The following is a 17,179-nucleotide window of genomic DNA, read 5'->3' on the forward strand; positions in this document are numbered from 1 at the left end:
TACTGGACCAGTTACTATGATTTTACCCCTATCTCTAGGCTAACATTGAGGCCTATATACCTAAACAGTAGATGACGCAATAGGCAATAAGCTATTAGTTTTGACTCAACCATCATATGTGCGTAATGTGCCTCGGCGTCCTCTTACGATTTCACACTCCCAGGCCAATCTCTCATTTCCGTTCCTAAGGTATCTCTCTAAATACCATTAGAAATGGTGTCAGAGCTTCACCCGATTCTGGGGTTTCCAATGTCAACACAAACAGTCTCCGTTTCATTGATTGATTGGTACAATATCACCCTTCATCCTATGAGCAATACGCTAATGTTCTCTAGTGGTGCTCGCCTCGACCTCCCGGCAGATCAGTTCGTATTTCCAAATATACAAGGCCACGAGCGCCTTCAAATCCCTTCGTATTCCTTTTTAATAACACATCCATCCAAAGGCCGGGTACTGTTTGATCTGTCTCTACGAAATGACATTCAGAACCTCGCCCCAGTCATGGCGAATCGTATAAACAATCCAAGTATAGGATGGAGAGTGGCAGTGACTCAGGACGTGCCCGACACACTGGTTGCGAATGGAATTGCACTACCCGAGATCCAATCGATATTTTGGTCTCATCAACACTTCGATCATATTGGGGATCCGTCCAAGTTTCCGAGCAGCACGGAGTTAGTTGTCGGACCGGGATTCACAGAGGCATATACCCCAGGGTATCCGGATAATCCAGATTCGCCGGTGAACTCGGCTGATTTGGAAGGGCGTCGAGTAATTGAGCTTGATTTCGACAATTCCGAAGAATCTATCTCCATTGGACGCTTCAAGGCTTTTGACTGGTTTGAAGATGGAAGTTTCTATTTACTGGATGTTCCGGGCCATGCAGCTGGTCATATATGTGGCTTTGCTCGTGTAAAACCGGACTCATTCGTCTTAATGGGCGGGGTGAGTGGTGATTGAGATGTTGATTATAATAGTAGTGCTAACAGACATCAGAATTGTGCCCATCATCCTGGGGAATTCCGCCCGTCGAAGATTGCCCCCGTTCCTAAAGATCTTATTCCTTTACATGTAGCAGTACATTCGAAACAGATGTCTGTCTGCCAAGGGACCGTGACTGAAAGAATCAATAAAAAGCACGCGATCGAACGATCACCAGTCTACAAGGCTGCCACTATGTTTACTCACGACATTGATAAATACCAGTGGAGTCTGGAAGGTATCCAAGAACTCGATGCCTGTGAAAATGTGCTCGTGATCATAGCTCATGATGGTGGAATTTTGCCTGTACTACAACGGGCAAATGTCCTTTTTCCAAAGGGAGAATTGACCGAATGGCAACATAATGAACTCAAGGAGGCTGTCAAGTGGGTTTTCTTGTCCGATCTAGCAGTCCTTACTTGATGACTGCATGGAACCTCCGCACTCCTTGGGTGCTTTGCAAGAGCGCCCCAGGGCGGATTCTACATGGATCATCTCTCAAGGACTACATAGAACTGACTTGGAAAAGGACCTTAATCCCAGCTTTCTTCAGTTGTATCATAATCGTAATGCTTGTGCGATATAAACAACCTATTCATTCTCCGTGTCTTCGTACTCGTTAGGTAATGAGCCTTTCGCCCCGAGTCGTTTTTGCCAGGCATCAACAGATGCATGGCGCTACAAAGATATTCTAGAAAGATATAGCCAGCAGTATAGAACGCTTGAATTGGTTTGTGTATTTCAACTCGAACACGTCCTGGCCTGTTTATTTATTTGGCATTGCGGATATATCAGTACATGAATGATGTTTTGGAAAAGATTGCTCGTCAGGAATGCACAGCCTAAAAGTCAATGCAGATCTTCCCAATATGCTGCCCGCTTGTCATGAAGTCAAGAGCCTTGATAACCTCATCACGGCCAAACTTGAACACCTTCTCAACCGGAATCTGCAAGTTTTGCTTGCCGATGAAGCGAACAGCATCCTCTAGCATCTCCTTCGAGCCGACCATAATGCCACGCACAACAGCTCCCTTGCCTAAGGCAAGAAGGGCGATGTCGGGCATCTGGTCTTGCGATGCAAGAGACAAGAATCCGATACAAGAAATAACTCCACCGTACGCGATCGCTTCCAGAGATTGTTTCATTGTACCAGAGCCACCGTTCTCGATAATGAAATCGACGCCTTGGCCACCGGTGATCTTCTGCGCTTCCGCTGCCCAGTCGGGAGTCTTTTTGTAGTTGATAACGTGATCGACACCGTACTTCTCCTTCACGTAGGCTAGCTTCTCATCGGAAGAGGATGTGATGATGGTGGTCGCACCTGCCGCTTTGGCCAAGACCACGCCGGTAACAGACACTCCTCCCGTACCTATCAATTAAATATCAGCGCCGTTGTCTAAAGGGTAGATCAAAAGAGTCATAAAGACATAGCATACCCTGGAAAAGAACAGTCTGCCCGGGCTTCAATGCCACGTTTCCATACAGAGCGTTCCAAGCCGTCACTCCAGTACAGACAACACTAGCCCACTGAGCGTAGCTAAGGGTTGACGACTCAGGAAGCTTTACCACACTTTGGGCTGGAATCGTGACGTACTCCCTCAGAACCCCATCTTTAGGGCCGCCTAGGCCATTCTGCCAGTTCTTAATAGGTCCATACAGAGTAGCTGGATCGAAGGCAGCGACAACTTTGTCACCTTTCGCAAACCCGGTTACTCCTTCGCCGACTTCGACGATATCGCCTGCGGCATCGGATCCCGGAACCACATTGTCCTTCACGGGAAATGGGTACTGGCTAGTGGCGATCGCAACGTCTCTGTAGTTAAGAGAAACGCTGCGGACTTTGATGAGGACTTCATGTTTTCCAACAATGGGACGAGGCTCAACGGATGTTTGGATGTTCTTCCAAGAATCGCGGGTTGTGTGACGAAGAACAGTGTGAGAAGACATTTTGATATGGTGCAAGGAATTGAAGAGTCAATTGTAACGATTGGGTTTGAAATTCAGCAGGAATATTTCCAGCAGGATGAAGGGGTCTATTTAACATTCATTTCTCTACGTAGTTAAGGTGTTCTCGGTTTCTACCCCATCCAAATGACGTCGCATATTTCTACTCCAAAGATTACAGATCTGCTTACATATCAATTGTTATTGCCACAGGTGGGTTAGGAGTGGCTTATTAAGAGATTAGTGGGGCGAAGTCTATTACAAGTTTATTACAAGTCGACTGCAGATGGGGTAGATATCGGGCATATACCTAGGTATGGAGTAATTACCCCACATTCCCCTTCCACAATACCTTCCAGAAATCTTGACAGTATCATTGGGCTATGGGATTCGCTATTAGATCGGAGGTCGGGGCTACAGTTAATGTGGAGAGCGAATTGTATAGAGTAACCGAGATTGGCTTTGAAAGGGATAGACGGGCGTAGAATGAAGCAGAAAGTCTCGAGGGAACTGTGACAGAAACGAGAAGACTTTCTATTCATTGGCATTCCTGCTGTGTAATCCAGCGAGCCTGGAATCATTCGAATTGTGGAGTTAGATCATTGTTCTGCGATGTCAAGCCGAAGATGCCAGCCGGGAATCCAGGATATCAGCGATAATGGTAATGCTCTCGCCTATCACCTGAGAGATATTGAATACATGAAACCCTCCAAATGTTTCGGCCCACAGTCGAGCGGTGGATGCTGCTAGACGGCGGACTGCATCCGCATCATCATCGGCCCAATCTGAAAGGTCGGTAAGATCTGCCTCTCTGATAACAGTATGAATCATGCTGAGGAGCTTACGCTCGTCATCCCGTAAATTCTGAACGCCGAACACCTCTATACATCGAGCAATCTCCTGGATCCAATGGTTGAGAAGGAATGTACATTCAAGATTGCAAAGCGAATGCTGCATGCTCCAGTTCAGCATTTGAGTGCGTGCTATGAACTGTATTCCCGACCGGACAGGAATACTTAGTGCATGGATGCACTGCAAAACCGCACGGTCAAGAAACGGCGAGCGTTGACACACACCAGGTCGGCCATCGATAAGTGCACGGGCAATTTCCTCGGGATTCCGAGTACTTAGTTGACGGTGCGGTCCTGTATTGGCATTGAGACGAATATAGGCTAAGCGCACAAGGGCTGTCGCGTTAAATCCCATAGGACCTCTAGGAGATAACGGATCTAGAGTGGATTCATAGGTTGCCTCCCAGGAATTTTGCCACGCTCGCAGTGCCGATTCCATTGCCTGCACGAAGCTCATTGAAAAAGACCCGGTAGATTGATCTACCAGAGAAGACGTGTTGCGGGCGAAGAAGATCTCTTGAAATAAGCCGTGGATGAGTACATAATTCGCGAAGGCAGAGATTGCCACCGGCTCGTGAATTTGATGTCCCTGGAGAATTTCTCCCAAAGCTTGCTGAAAGTTTCTGGAATCAGGTGTATGAAATTCTCGCATGTGCCTCCATTCTTGGGCGTTCGAGGCTTTCCATTCTTCGCCGCAAGATGGTAAGGTCAAAAGTACTTCCCGGTTCAAGATCGTGGGCGGGAAATGAAAGGCCAGGCATTGTAAGTTGGATTGAGCATATGCCACCCATAGTGTTCGACGGCGCTCCTCCTTCGCCACCCAGACTTCCCAAGAGGATGTCTCATGGCCTGCGTCAGGTGTAGAGATGCCGATTTCACGCACTAACATAGCGACTTGGCCGGACATCGCGAGTGAGTCACCCACTACGGCGCGATCGCCCCATGATGCCAAGGTCATCAAGGTGATAAGTCCCTGTAATAAACGTAAAAGCTTTGGGTTTTTTCTAGTGCCAGGATGGGCATCTCCATCGTTATTGATGGTAGGGGAGCTCTGCGGGTGACCTCGTGTATTCGGAGTGTCCGCGTAGCCGTGGGAAGTCTTTGTTAGATTCGAAATTTCCAGGCCGCTGCGTTGGTCGAGACGCCAGTTGATGAGTGTCCGTGCGGCGTGGTAGATCATGTACCCTTTTGCATTTTCAAAGCGATAGAACGCTCCAACTGCCGCCAGTGATAAAATGAGTTCTGTGCCGAGCGAGGAGGCAGAGGAAGATGGGATGTGGAGGAATGGCATGTGATCATGATAACTGCGAAAGAATCCTTCGAGGAAGCGAGAGATAGTGTGTCGGGAAGGCAAGGAAAAGGATGACGGGAGAACAAGGGCGAGCTCTTTGATGTCATTGGAAAGCCCTGCATAATCCGAGGGCGTCAGTTTCCAAGGGGAGATTGAAGGAGCAAAATTGCCTTTCAATTGACGGTTTTGTGATGGATCTCCCTCTTCCTCAGCAGCGATGGGATCATTTTCGTGGTCCACGTTGGGCTGCGTGTTTATGTCTAGGGAATTATCGACGTTTTGTTGCCCTTGCTCTACTTGCTCGGAGATTTGCTGTTGCTCCAGGAGAGGAACTTGATATTGCTGGGAAAGATCCACCAAAGAGAGGTTCGTGTCGAAGAAGCTGGCAGGTAGAACCTCGGAAAATGGACGCGAGTCGTTCCAAAGAAAGTCTAAATCATCGGCCTCATTCCACGGTATTGTGTGGTTGGCAGATTTTTCCACCGCGGTTCCCATAAGATCCGCTTCAAGGGCGAATCCAATATGATCACTTTCAATATCTGGCTCGTCGCAAGTGGGAGTAGGTTGGGATAAAGATAACCCAGCCTCAGTAATGGTGGAGCCGGTCCCCTGGGTGCCGTCAAGCTCATGAGTACCAAAAGAGTTCCACGATCCCCCATCCCGCTCGCGTTGCGAGGATGGATCATCAGCAGCTACATCAGAATTATCGGGGCTGTACTTGTGGGACAGTCGTAGATGGCGCGTCAACATATCTCTTGAGAGACGGTCAGTATGCGCGATCTTATTAAAAGTCACGCTTGCTTACTGTCGTGCAAATCTTCCGCCACATTCACATACGAAGGGCTTCTCATGTGTATCTCCAGAAAGGTTAGTCAATTGATAGGAGGATGTGAGTTGGGAAGGTTATCTCTTACGGGTGCGCTCATGTCGCCGGAGATGTTCCTGTCGCTTGAACTGCTTTTGGCAGAACCTACAGGGCTGGACAAGAGAGCGTGGTCGGCCCATCGCCCCTGGCACTAGGCCGTCGCGTCAATGTGGGCAGAAGACCTGTGGAGCTTTGATGATAGAAATGACCCGCAAGGCGTTGATGAGCCGCAAACAGCGGTCCTTATCATGTGACGAAAGCCACGTGAGACCAAACGAAGCTTCCAGTCCAACCTACGCAGCAATTCTAAGCTACTTGGGATGATGGAATTATTTAAATATTGAAGACACTATTATAAGGCTATGACTGGCCATCAGGCTCCGCCTAAAACTTTTTAGGATGAATGTGGAATCTGGAATGATGAGGTTGAAGGTATATATACTATAGCAGTTCTGATATATCTGGGGAGCAACCTAAGAAATAGCCTCCTCTAGGTCATAACTAGAGAACATGGTGTTTGAAGTGGCTTAGTGGTAAAATGGCCGTATTATTTCACACAATCTCGTAGAGGGCTAAGGACTTATCCTTAGTCGGTATAGTGTTATCGGGCCAAGGCTGTAGACCCCCATCTTTGACAATTTGAAGTTAACATGTTGTACAGGGTAAAATCCATTGATATACATTATTATAACTAGTTAGGACCTTATCGCTTGACACATGTACTTCCCCGCTCCCCCATTTTCAACGCCCTCACGACAACCAAGAGTACCATGCTATATAGACGTGGTAGCCATGGTCGCTCGTAACCCAAATTTGATCTAAACACATCATCTATTCACAATGTGGCGGATTTTTGCATCAGGAAGCACGGAAAAAGAGGAGCCCCCACGCGGTCTACCAGCATCATGGTATCGCTCAGAGGCAATGTACCAATTGGAGAGACGGGCAATCTTCTCTAAGCGATGGATGCTCCTTACCCACTCAAGCCGTTTCAAGAAGCCAGGAGATTATCTGTCTTTTACAATTGCCAACTTCTCCTTTTTTCTTATCCGGGACCGAGACGGTACAATCAACAGCTTTCACAACGTCTGCCGTCACCGCGCATTCCCCGTTGTCCAAGCTCCCTCCGGCACAACACCCATACTGAGCTGCAGGTATCACGGATGGTCATATGGCCTGAAGGGTAATATTGCCAAAGCTCCGCGATTCGAAACAGTCCCCGATTTCGATAAAACCCAGCACTCGTTATTCCCAATCCATGTGCACGTCGACAAGGCTGGCTTTTTATGGGTCAATCTGCAAGCCGGTGAGACGGACGTGAAATGGGAGGATGATTACGAGAAGGTCGATGAGGAGCCCCGCATGCAGGACTTTGACTTTGCCGCCGAGTTCAAGTTCGATCATTACTGGGAGATGGAATTGGACGCGAACTGGAAGGGTGTAATTGAGAATTATAATGAGTGCTACCATTGCGCTACTTCTCATCCACTTATCAATGGCGTTTCAGATTCGCCAAAATATCGGGTTGAGCCTAAGGCCCGGTATATGGAGCATCATATTTTTAATAAGGAGGGCTCTGATAGCCAGTTTCGGCGGGCGATCACGTACTTTTATCCTACGACTTCTGTTACGGTGACGTGAGTGGTATATGATTATCCTTTTAAGCTGTCAAATGGCTGGACTAACTAGACTAGTGATAAATTCTTCTATATCCAACGCATGATTCCTGTATCTGCTACTTCGAGCAAGATTGAGAATGAGGTTTACCGTCACCGGGATGCCACTGATGAAGAATTTGAGAATATCAACGCATTTTACAGACAGGTGCTCGACGAGGACAAGGAGCTTTGTGTTGGAACGCAGGAGAACCTAAGTGCTGGGGTTTTCACCAACGGGGAACTACACCCTAACAAGGAGAAGGTAATATCCAATCATACCACTACTATGACAATAACTAACTGAAACCTCAGGGACCTATCCACTTCCAAAGTAGCGTCAGAAGAATGCTGATGGAACACCGAAAAAATGAACAAAAGCAAAGAGTAGAGATTTGGCCGGCCACCCCGAAGGCTCAGTTGTCGAAGAATTCGGCAGAAGATGAGACCTTTTGTTCGCAGTTGGAGGCATCTAGTTGTATGGCCAAACCAGAACTGGCCTGGTAGCCGGATACACAAGTTCCTTACTCTACTTATGTACATATAGCAAGACACAAAGGGAACCTCCACTATGGCATATGCTATCCCAGTTATTCTACTTGCTTACCATTGCTTGTCTCTCCGTTTCTCATCTTTCCTTTCTCAATATTCGACGGCGCAATCCACCAATTTCACCCTACAATTCGTACCAACTATCAAGCACGGAAATACCTTGCAGCGGAAAGGAGTTGCTCCGTGAACCCAGAGTACTATCCAAGTTTCCAGAGTGAAGCATACTGCTCCTACTATATGGAGCTCAGCTTCACACAGCCTGTCACTGATGAGGGCTTCGTGGGCCGTCTTATGTCCATACTCTGCAACCGGAATCATCAGATACAATCTTACAACCTTGACCATAGGCATATTCACATCACCGAGCCTCCGAATAAAAGAACAAAACAAGCACGACGGCCTGTATCATAAATTCACTAACCAATACAACTCCCAAACCAAACCCATCAATAACCTATCTATTCGACCCAACCGGGTTATTACCGGTTTGCTTCTGTCCAGCGAGACTAGATACACCACTCTGCACCCCCTGTCCTGCGCTCTTCGCTGTATTGCTCACACCCTCCGTCGCACCCGAGACGGTCTGTCCTAGGCCTGATGTTGCGTTGCCCACGGTTGAACCGAGCCCGCCAACTGTGCCGCCCACTGTGTTTGTCACGCCGCCGACTGTCTTGCCCACGGTATCGCTTAGGCCGCCGAGAAATCCGGCTATTGGTGGTTAGTTGGCGTTCGGGTTTTAGGTTTGGTGTTTGGGAAACGTACGGTCTTGCTGGTTGGACATGGTGGTTGTGTGGATATGTAGTTGGTGTTGTAAGAAATATGTAATTCGAAGTGATAGGTGTTTGGATGTTCAGTGTTGATCGAGATGGTAGAGTCGCAGGCATCGCCGTCTTTATTTATATCAACGCCACGCTCTAAAACCGGTTACATCGTCATGATATCAGGTGCAATATCCACTACTTTCTGGCAGCCACCTTGATCTAGCTTAATATCTTCGATGTATCGATCTGACGTATGGCTGCCATCCCTGTTCCCGCAGCGTGGATAATAGCACATCGTTATTGGGTGATATTCTGCGATCACTTGTGGCGAGTGGCCGAGAGACAGTTCTAGAAAGTCCGTTATATTAAACGACAGTGGCGAATGGTGGATGACTAGTGAGGGCCTGTTGTTGTGATGTTGTTTCTAATTGGGAGAGGCCAGGGGTATGATGTCATTGCCTGTCTCACGCTTCGGTTGGGTGAGGGTATTTATTTAACTGTAAGATGATCTCGTCTGCGGGGGTGAATTGGTATTTACGATTTTAAAAGCACAAAGTCGTCACTCATTCTGTGGCAAGTCAATGTCCACGTCTGAAGTATTATCGGTGTAACGCATCGGCATATCTATAGACTCGCCTTTCCGCGAGACTCATATGGCATGAACAACACAAGAATGCCTGCTGCGATAAACAGGGCCCCACTAACATAAACAGGAATAGCGGTCGTGAGATCAGCGAACATGGCAATGATGGGAGCCATGATGCCAAAGATCCGATTCGCAGACGCAGTTAATGCGTTTCCCGTACCGCGGTCCTTGGTGAGGAAGATTTCGGGGGTGTATGCATATAACACAGCGTACATGAGACTACTCATGAAATTGAAGGCGCAGTTCCAACCCAACAGAGCATTTGACGTGGTAGCTGTTGTTGACGCAAGAAGGAAGGCTCCAGTTATAGCTGTCGAGGAGCTAAGAGCACCCTTTCGGCCAAAGCCTGGTAGTTCAACCAAAACTCCACCAAGCAGACAACCTGGGATGCCCATGACAGCAATAATCAACGAGTTCCGATACGTGATGTATGTCGACCCATCACCGAATTCGGCGCCTCGGGACTGCTGAATGTATGGAAGAAATGCGTTGTACAGTGGGAAGCCGAGACCGATGAATGCCCAAACAAGGATAATCAACGTTGTAGCCCATGCTCGCTTGGGGGTATCAAAAAGAGCGCGGATATGATCGAACCGTACGGTCTCCAGGCGTTGACGGACGATGTTTGCCGCGGTGAAATGCTGGATCTCACCCTGGTCCAAGGCATCGAGCTCAGTCCTCGTCAAATCAGATGTTTTTCCATTCCGTCGGGCCACTTCGTGGACAACGTCCACAGCCTGTTCATTTCTCCCCTTCCCCATGAGGTATTTGGGGGACTCGAAAATCGTGAAAAACATAAACCGACCGACAAACATGATCATCGCGAGGCCACCCATCGTGATCATAAACCACCGCCACCCCATGTTGTCAGACTTCGTACATCCTTCTGCCGAATCACAAGTTCTATACCCAAGCAGTGGCCAACCGATCAAATTAGCGACCACCTGCGCCAAAGCCCAATCAATCGACAAGATAGTCAACAAGTACTGATGTGACCCAGGTAGGAACTCGAGGAAGATGGCCGAGTCAACTGGCAGATTTCCGCCTACGCCGACAGACCACAAAGCGGCAAATGTACATATAGCCGCAAAATTGGGCGATCCCGCCGCGATCAAGCCAAACACCGCTGTGATTCCGATGGTCAAGTTGAACGCCCACCTGCGACCGAAAATGTCGCATCCAAATCCCCAAAACACCGCACCGACAAGCAACCCGATGTTTTGCGCGAGCGTCAACAGCGGCGCTTTTGACGGGTGGAACTCTTTTGTCACTGCGGGAAGAATCAGAGAGGTAACAATCGGCCACAGGTTGTCGCTCGCCCAGCCGAATCCGATCACGACGAAGAGCTGCCACTGGTATCGGCCCATGCCGATCGTCTGAATCGCGCTGTTGAGAACCCCAGCTTTGGCTTTGTAATTCGCGTCGGGACCCTCATCTTGAGGGATAGTTGGGCGTTCGATCGCCGTTGGCTCGGGGCCAGGCGATTTGATCGCGTCTGACATGTCGTGTTGAGAACAGGAAAAAGGTAGGAACGAGGCATCGGGAGGGGGGGCACCCCGGCTTATAGGGTGACTGCCCACATTCTCACTCTGATCCCATTAGATTGGAAAGTCCATGTGTCTAATCATATCCCAAAAATGCAGAAACTTGCAGATCAGCATAATTCAGGGGTTTGTTTCCTTTTCCATCCACTTCGATTGGATGATTTGATGGCGTGATCGATTGGTTGTTTGGTGTCAGATTCGTCCAAGCATTTCCCCAATTTATCCCGCAGGCATTCCTGACTCATTGCAGGGATGTTTTCGTATCACGTGGGAGGTGTTTGAAATATGCTACGAAGAAACGTTACCCACTCCTATACTATTCCTCCCCGGGGACAATAATTTCTACATGAGCGCCAAGGGACACATGAAGAACGGATACCACCTCCGACAGCTGCTCGGAAAGGTCGAAGGCAGGCATTATGCATTCAACGTAAAGCCGCCTAAGCCACTGCTAGAGAGCTATGATATGCATATGAATAGAAAGGGGTGTGGATAGTAGGTATAGTAATGAGCGAGTGTGTGCTAAATGCAACACCATATCATCTCTCAACCAAATCGTTGGATTTCCATGCTATTACTACCACAATCGCAGCTTCACGCTTTTGTGATCCCAAAAACCAGAGTCTGGGCCATTCCAGTTTCAGCATAATACTTCTCCCAATGCCGCACAAGTTTCTTAAGCACGTCCGGCTGAGCCCCAGAAAGAGTATTGATCTCGCTAGGAACATCTTAAAAGATTGAATAGTTCCCATCATCTTTACCTCGGGGCTTGTTCATCCATATTGCCTTCCAATATCCCTCATCGTGGATAGCTCTTCATCCAAAGAGCCCCAGCCGTGAATGCGTACGTCCTCTCTGTGGATCGTGGTTGTTTCTGGGGTGGATATTGTCTGAGAAGTGAACTTTAGGTCCATTTATGAGGAGAAGCTTAGCTTAACCAAATCACTTGAGCCCAAATGATCTGTACACGACTTTCCTCGCGGGTCGTACTTCACGACCGCGAAAAGAGGTTCCACGACGGGGGACCCCGGTTAGGTCTAAAGCCGTTGGTTGTGAGTTTGTGTACCGATCAACCGTACTGGTCAAATTTTTCAATCGGTTGATAGTCCTCGTTTCAACCTACCGCTACTATGAGAAATACTCATGTCGAAGTATTTGAGTTGTCTTGCATCTAATATAACTAGTCATTTAAACGAAGATATATGTTAGAAAGTCCTATTATGTACTTTGGTCAAAGGACCAACCAGTATCTGAAGTTTCTACTCACCCCAGTTTGACTTGAGAAATTATATATTTCTACGGATCCAGGGAGCGAGTAGTACGCCTGCACAAACTACCCATCGCTTACTACGGCTCAACACAAACGGCAATGTTACGGGGTTCAAAATTAAGACAAGCATGGGGTGGGGTTAACATTTGAATAAATTCTGTGAACCATTCATCCATTAACGAGTGACAAGTAACATCTTCGAAGTTCGAACTTAGTATTGAGCTGAGTTCCGAAGCACGGCTAGCAAATTGGTTGATGTTGGATCATTCCAAGTTGTCCCAGTAGTTCCGGCGGGAGGTTGGCCTATATATATCTGCATAGGCTACGGTCTCTTGCCGAGGACTAGCTCTACCCCACACAACATGGCCCAGCCCGAAAAGGTCAGAGGTGGAAGTCAAGGCCCGAATAAGTATGCAGTATGTACGGAGTACTCCGTAGGAATGTATCCCTTGAACTACTCTACAGAATATTCTATTCCGAAAACGGGAGGATCCAATCAACGACACAGAGACCAGTCCTCAAGTGAATGCACCAGCCTACATTTCAACACCAAATGGTGCTGATATAAAAGCAAGAACGATACCGGTTAGTTCGTGGATTCCAACCTTGGAATGTTCAGCGAGTCCTACTGAGTTCAGCCCTGGTATAGGGCCTGACAAAACAAAGTAAGTAACTTGAGGCAAACATTATCTTCGCTGTGCGTCAGTCTAAAAACTAGGGCAACCACATGACCCACTGAAAAAGTCGGTGGACTACATACATCTCTCTACAATAGTCTCACAAGATTCACTACGATATCGATTCAAAGTTCGAAGTGTTTGAATTGTCCCGGCTATATACGCAAGCAAGACCTAGCATCCAAAGCTAAACCAAGTCAGTCGCACACTTCAACAGCAAAAAGTCCTCATATCACAGAAGTAATCCTGCTGCTGAAGCTAACAGCCATTTGCAAAACCACTTGTTCGGACTCCAATGCTCCTCCCAATCATGTCCAAGATGACATCTTAGATCCCTTAGATCATGAGACGCTCGACCTGGTTCTTGATGGCGCGGATCTGAGCGGTCAGGTCACTGGCCTCGTTGGTGGTGATGGAGGCAGCGATGACGGGGCGGGAGACACCGGTGGCACGGCCAAGAGCCATCTTGCTGGGAACGTAGACGTAGGGAACCTGATTTGGAGGGGATAATTAGTCTTGATTCTAAACATAAAGTTTTGGGGTATTTGACTCACGTTCTTGTCCTCAGCCAAAAGAGGCAAGTGAAGGACAATAGCGAGGGGGCTGGTGTCGGCGGCCATGATGACAAGCTCGGAGGTACCACGGTTGAGGGACTTGGTGCACTCGTTGGCACCCTTCTTCAGCTGACGGTAGTGAGCGGCCTGCTGCACAAGGTCGAGGAGGCTCTGGGCGAGGGCCTCATCGGCGATGGGCCACGCTGCGCTAGTATCTTCGGCCATTGTTGTATTGTAGTTGGGAATTCAAACACCAGATCTTGAAGAAATGGCTCACTCGGGGGATCACGGCCGTGTAATTAAAACGGAAAATAAGTGAGATGTAGATTGAGGATGAGTTGAAGATGATCGTGAGAAATTTCCTGAGAGTGGACCGTTTGTGCACACCGCCTGCTGAATTTGCACCTTTTTCTGCGGTTGGTTGGTACCCACCGCTCATATCCTATTGGTCACCCCAGATATCCCGCCACCGATAGTTGAAGCCTGATTTGTCAGGCTTCAGATCGAAATCTCTTTTGTTCAACATCACTCACTCCTGCAATGCCGATGAATATACCCCGGCGCTTGCTCAGTGAATTGCTGACAATCCGATTAATATCCCAAGGATCAGTGTTGGAACGTTAAATATCGGGCTTTAGTCTGTTGGTAGCCGCTCAAATTAATGATAGAACTACGAACGCCGTGTTATATATATGTAGCTCTTTTATATAGTTATCGCATTTCTTGGGAATTTTCTTTCCATGTTTTCTCTACCTCATATGACCTCTAGTCAACGAAAATGAACTGATATTTTCGCCGAAGTGTGGAAGAAATTGGCCAGGAATGGCGTGAAATACGAAGGACGAGAGGTAAAGAAGGGGTGGGTGTCGCTGTCCTCTTGCACCTACACATTAATCAAGAAATTCTACAAGACTTTTAAGGTCTCCTTCAGAGCGTTACCCATAACTTATATAATCAAGGCTTTCATTTCCCCTAAATTATAGGGGCCTCAAATAGTAATCATATGTACATTTGGAATTCTATAATCTCATGCGTTCTAATATGCAAATTTTCCGAAAACATCAAACATCAAAACATTCAGTCGGTGCCGTTCACAGTGGCAGAGGCAAGTCTGGAGCGAGCACGCAGTGCAGGACCAAACTTGAACAGAACGAACGGAATGAACGTCAAAACAGTCGCCACTAATGCCAGCAACAATCCAGCGTACTGACTACCCATGTTGTGGAAGAACTGGGAAGCAAACAGCGGCGACACAGCACCGAGTGTGTTACGCATGAAACCCTGACCGGCAATAGCAGAGGAAGAGTGTTCGCCGTAACAATCCGCAGTGTAACTGTAGCAGGACTCGAAGATGAAGAAGATACCGATGGTGATGAGGGCCAGTCCGATGATGGGGCCCATCCAGTGGAGACCCTTGTACTGGCTGAAGCTGTAGATGAACAATCCGACGGGCAGCCAGACGGCTCCGCATAGGGCACCATACAAACGAGCTTCAGGTGCGATCTCAACGCTCGGGTCGGAGGTGAGGGATTTGTATTTGCGGATTTGAAGGAAGTTGAGACCGAATCCGATGGTGGTTCCGAGGCAAAGGGAGATGTAAGGAAGACCTGCGACTCCCTCGTTCCAGCCGCGCTTCTCTTGGAAGGTGATGGGGATGACGGAAAGGAAGAGGAAGGTCAGGAACCAGGCGAAACTGATCCAAAGACCGAAGGCGAAGACCACAGGCTCGGAGAAGAGCATCTTGACGGCCTTGACAGAGGAGTTGTGCAACATGTGCTTAATTCCAGGGGCTTCGATATCGTTGTTGGTAACGAAACGCTCATCGCCGGTAGCCTGGCGAATTGCCTTCGCACGCTTGGTAAGACAAACACTGCCACGAGTTTCAGGGAGGCAAATAATGATGACGATACCAAGGGGAATGTTGGCCAAACCCTGGATACCCTCGAGCCAGCGCCAGCCGAGAGCCTGGTCGATGAAACCGGCGTAGATGGGTGCACCGACTGTACCGAGGATGGCGATGAAGGAGAAACAAGACATAGGGATGGCACGGTGCTCAGGTGTGTACATATCTCCGAAAGTACCACCGACAAGAATGGTGCCGACACAACCAAACAGACCGAGCAGAGCACGGCAGACAAGGATAGTGGCAATGTTCTTGCCCAGAGCGAGGCCGATGAACATAAGGCAGAAGCAGATGTAGGCACCGATGTAGATGACTCGTCGACCGGCCAGCTCACAGAACGGAGCGAGGAAAAGTGGAGCAATTGCACAGGTAAAGTTGAAGGTGAATAGACCGAGCTTTCCAATTAATTCTGTTGTGCCGAGATCCTTTGCCATGCCTCCAATTCCGGAGCTGTATGCTGTCGTGGCGAGACCGATGAAAAGTGTCATGAGGCAAAGCTGAGTGCTGATGAAGGCTTTTCGGCCTGAACTCCAGTTGAAGGGGTTCTCCTTGTCCCCGTCCACGAAGTCAAGTACGATTAATTCCTGACCATCGTGTTGTACAGGCTTGGTGGCTGTGAGGGGAAGATCGATGTCAACCTCTTGCAATAGGCTGCTATCGTAGTGGTTGGTTTGCTCTTCTGAAAGTTCGTTCCGGTGTTTTCCTCCAACGATTAGACCCTTTGTCGTGTGTGTCTCGTGGACTTGGGTAATGTCAGGTGAGGGAACATTCTCGTTATGGGAAGCCGATACTGGCTGAGGATTCTTGTTGGCCTTCATATTGTATATAGTGTGAAGGGTCGAAGTGAGGAAATGTCGATTCAGGGGAGAATGAACAAAACGGGGGTTGGTCCCTTTCTATAACATTATTTAACCGTTCACGCTCAAAATTTGCCTGTTGTACGTCATGCTCCGGACTCCAGAATTTGGTGAGAACTGGGGCTGCGGGATTATACGGAGGGGTGGGGAAGGGTAATTGGAGACAATGATTGATTGTAATGGCAGCACCGAGCCGAGGAAGAGTCTGCTGATCAATGAATGAGGTGGACCACTACTAAGTGGGTACGACGAAAACTACGTAGATACTTCTCGTGCCTGAGCCTCATTATGCTTGCCTTTGTTAGATGTAACTACTGTCTAGATCGCTGAGAGAAATGCTATAACAAATATTATCTCCAGTTCTCGCTTGATATATCCTTTTCTCCTTTGTGCATTCTCGAGCTCCAACCTCTGTGGAACACTTTGACCCCGTATAGAGTTTTACACACCGCGTCGGAACCAAGGGATTCATGTTTCGGACAAGTGCCGGGAGGTTGTTTGAATTTTCAATATATCGCCGACGACGGTCCGAAAAACCTCCCGAACCGACTTTATATGATTGGCCAAGAGCCCCACATCTGTCTGATACGGTCGGCATGCCGTTTTTCACTCAGCCAATGTACCCGGGTGGAAGGGGCAAAGCGTGAGAGTCCAGGAACCCTCACCCCAATTCTTGAGTAGTTTTTCAAAGTACTATAGAATACGTTTACATCGTACCCCAACTTTTCAGTGAGGATATAACTAAGCATGTTCGATTTGTTAAGCTTCAGGGTGACCTGACCCACTCGGGACGGTACCTCTTCCCAAGATTCTTCCCGGTGAGGCCGA

General features: G+C 48.2%; 8 protein-coding genes across 8 annotated transcripts; 2 read left to right on the forward strand and 6 right to left on the reverse strand.

Annotated features, from left to right (window-relative positions):
- Positions 1 to 213: 213 nt before the first annotated feature.
- N7516_009355 (MBL fold metallo-hydrolase) lies at positions 214 to 1,404 on the forward strand (the record flags this gene model as incomplete). Its single annotated transcript, XM_057222074.1, has 3 exons — positions 214 to 287; positions 336 to 945; positions 997 to 1,404. The coding sequence occupies 3 exons, from the start codon at positions 214 to 216 to the stop codon at positions 1,402 to 1,404; spliced, it is 1,092 nt and encodes a 363-aa protein (XP_057072346.1).
- A 419-nt stretch (positions 1,405 to 1,823) lies between these two features.
- N7516_009356 (zinc-dependent alcohol dehydrogenase family protein) lies at positions 1,824 to 2,928 on the reverse strand (the record flags this gene model as incomplete). Its single annotated transcript, XM_057222075.1, has 2 exons — positions 1,824 to 2,350; positions 2,418 to 2,928. The coding sequence occupies 2 exons, from the start codon at positions 2,926 to 2,928 to the stop codon at positions 1,824 to 1,826; spliced, it is 1,038 nt and encodes a 345-aa protein (XP_057072347.1).
- Positions 2,929 to 3,540: 612 nt separating this feature from the next.
- On the reverse strand, positions 3,541 to 6,072 carry N7516_009357 (uncharacterized protein; the record flags this gene model as incomplete). Its single annotated transcript, XM_057222076.1, has 3 exons — positions 3,541 to 5,821; positions 5,873 to 5,924; positions 5,982 to 6,072. 3 exons carry the CDS (start codon positions 6,070 to 6,072, stop codon positions 3,541 to 3,543), a joined length of 2,424 nt encoding a protein of 807 aa, XP_057072348.1.
- A 700-nt stretch (positions 6,073 to 6,772) lies between these two features.
- N7516_009358 (aromatic ring-hydroxylating oxygenase subunit alpha) lies at positions 6,773 to 8,094 on the forward strand (the record flags this gene model as incomplete). The annotated part of the gene is made up of 3 exons (XM_057222077.1): positions 6,773 to 7,569; positions 7,627 to 7,852; positions 7,903 to 8,094. The coding sequence occupies 3 exons, from the start codon at positions 6,773 to 6,775 to the stop codon at positions 8,092 to 8,094; spliced, it is 1,215 nt and encodes a 404-aa protein (XP_057072349.1).
- A 499-nt stretch (positions 8,095 to 8,593) lies between these two features.
- On the reverse strand, positions 8,594 to 8,920 carry N7516_009359 (uncharacterized protein; the record flags this gene model as incomplete). Its single annotated transcript, XM_057222078.1, has 2 exons — positions 8,594 to 8,847; positions 8,902 to 8,920. The coding sequence occupies 2 exons, from the start codon at positions 8,918 to 8,920 to the stop codon at positions 8,594 to 8,596; spliced, it is 273 nt and encodes a 90-aa protein (XP_057072350.1).
- Positions 8,921 to 9,524: 604 nt separating this feature from the next.
- On the reverse strand, positions 9,525 to 11,048 carry N7516_009360 (putative sugar transporter; the record flags this gene model as incomplete). Its single annotated transcript, XM_057222079.1, has 1 exon — positions 9,525 to 11,048. One exon carries the CDS (start codon positions 11,046 to 11,048, stop codon positions 9,525 to 9,527), a length of 1,524 nt encoding a protein of 507 aa, XP_057072351.1.
- A 2,325-nt stretch (positions 11,049 to 13,373) lies between these two features.
- Positions 13,374 to 13,816, reverse strand: N7516_009361 (uncharacterized protein; the record flags this gene model as incomplete). Its single annotated transcript, XM_057222080.1, has 2 exons — positions 13,374 to 13,529; positions 13,592 to 13,816. The coding sequence occupies 2 exons, from the start codon at positions 13,814 to 13,816 to the stop codon at positions 13,374 to 13,376; spliced, it is 381 nt and encodes a 126-aa protein (XP_057072352.1).
- An 852-nt stretch (positions 13,817 to 14,668) lies between these two features.
- Positions 14,669 to 16,312, reverse strand: N7516_009362 (uncharacterized protein; the record flags this gene model as incomplete). The annotated part of the gene is made up of 1 exon (XM_057222081.1): positions 14,669 to 16,312. The coding sequence occupies one exon, from the start codon at positions 16,310 to 16,312 to the stop codon at positions 14,669 to 14,671; it is 1,644 nt and encodes a 547-aa protein (XP_057072353.1).
- Positions 16,313 to 17,179: the final 867 nt, after the last annotated feature.

This window comes from Penicillium verrucosum (genome assembly GCF_028828655.1).
Source record: "Penicillium verrucosum strain IBT 35672 chromosome Unknown utg000003l_segment0_segment0, whole genome shotgun sequence".
Taxonomy (NCBI): Eukaryota; Fungi; Ascomycota; class Eurotiomycetes; order Eurotiales; family Aspergillaceae; genus Penicillium; species Penicillium verrucosum.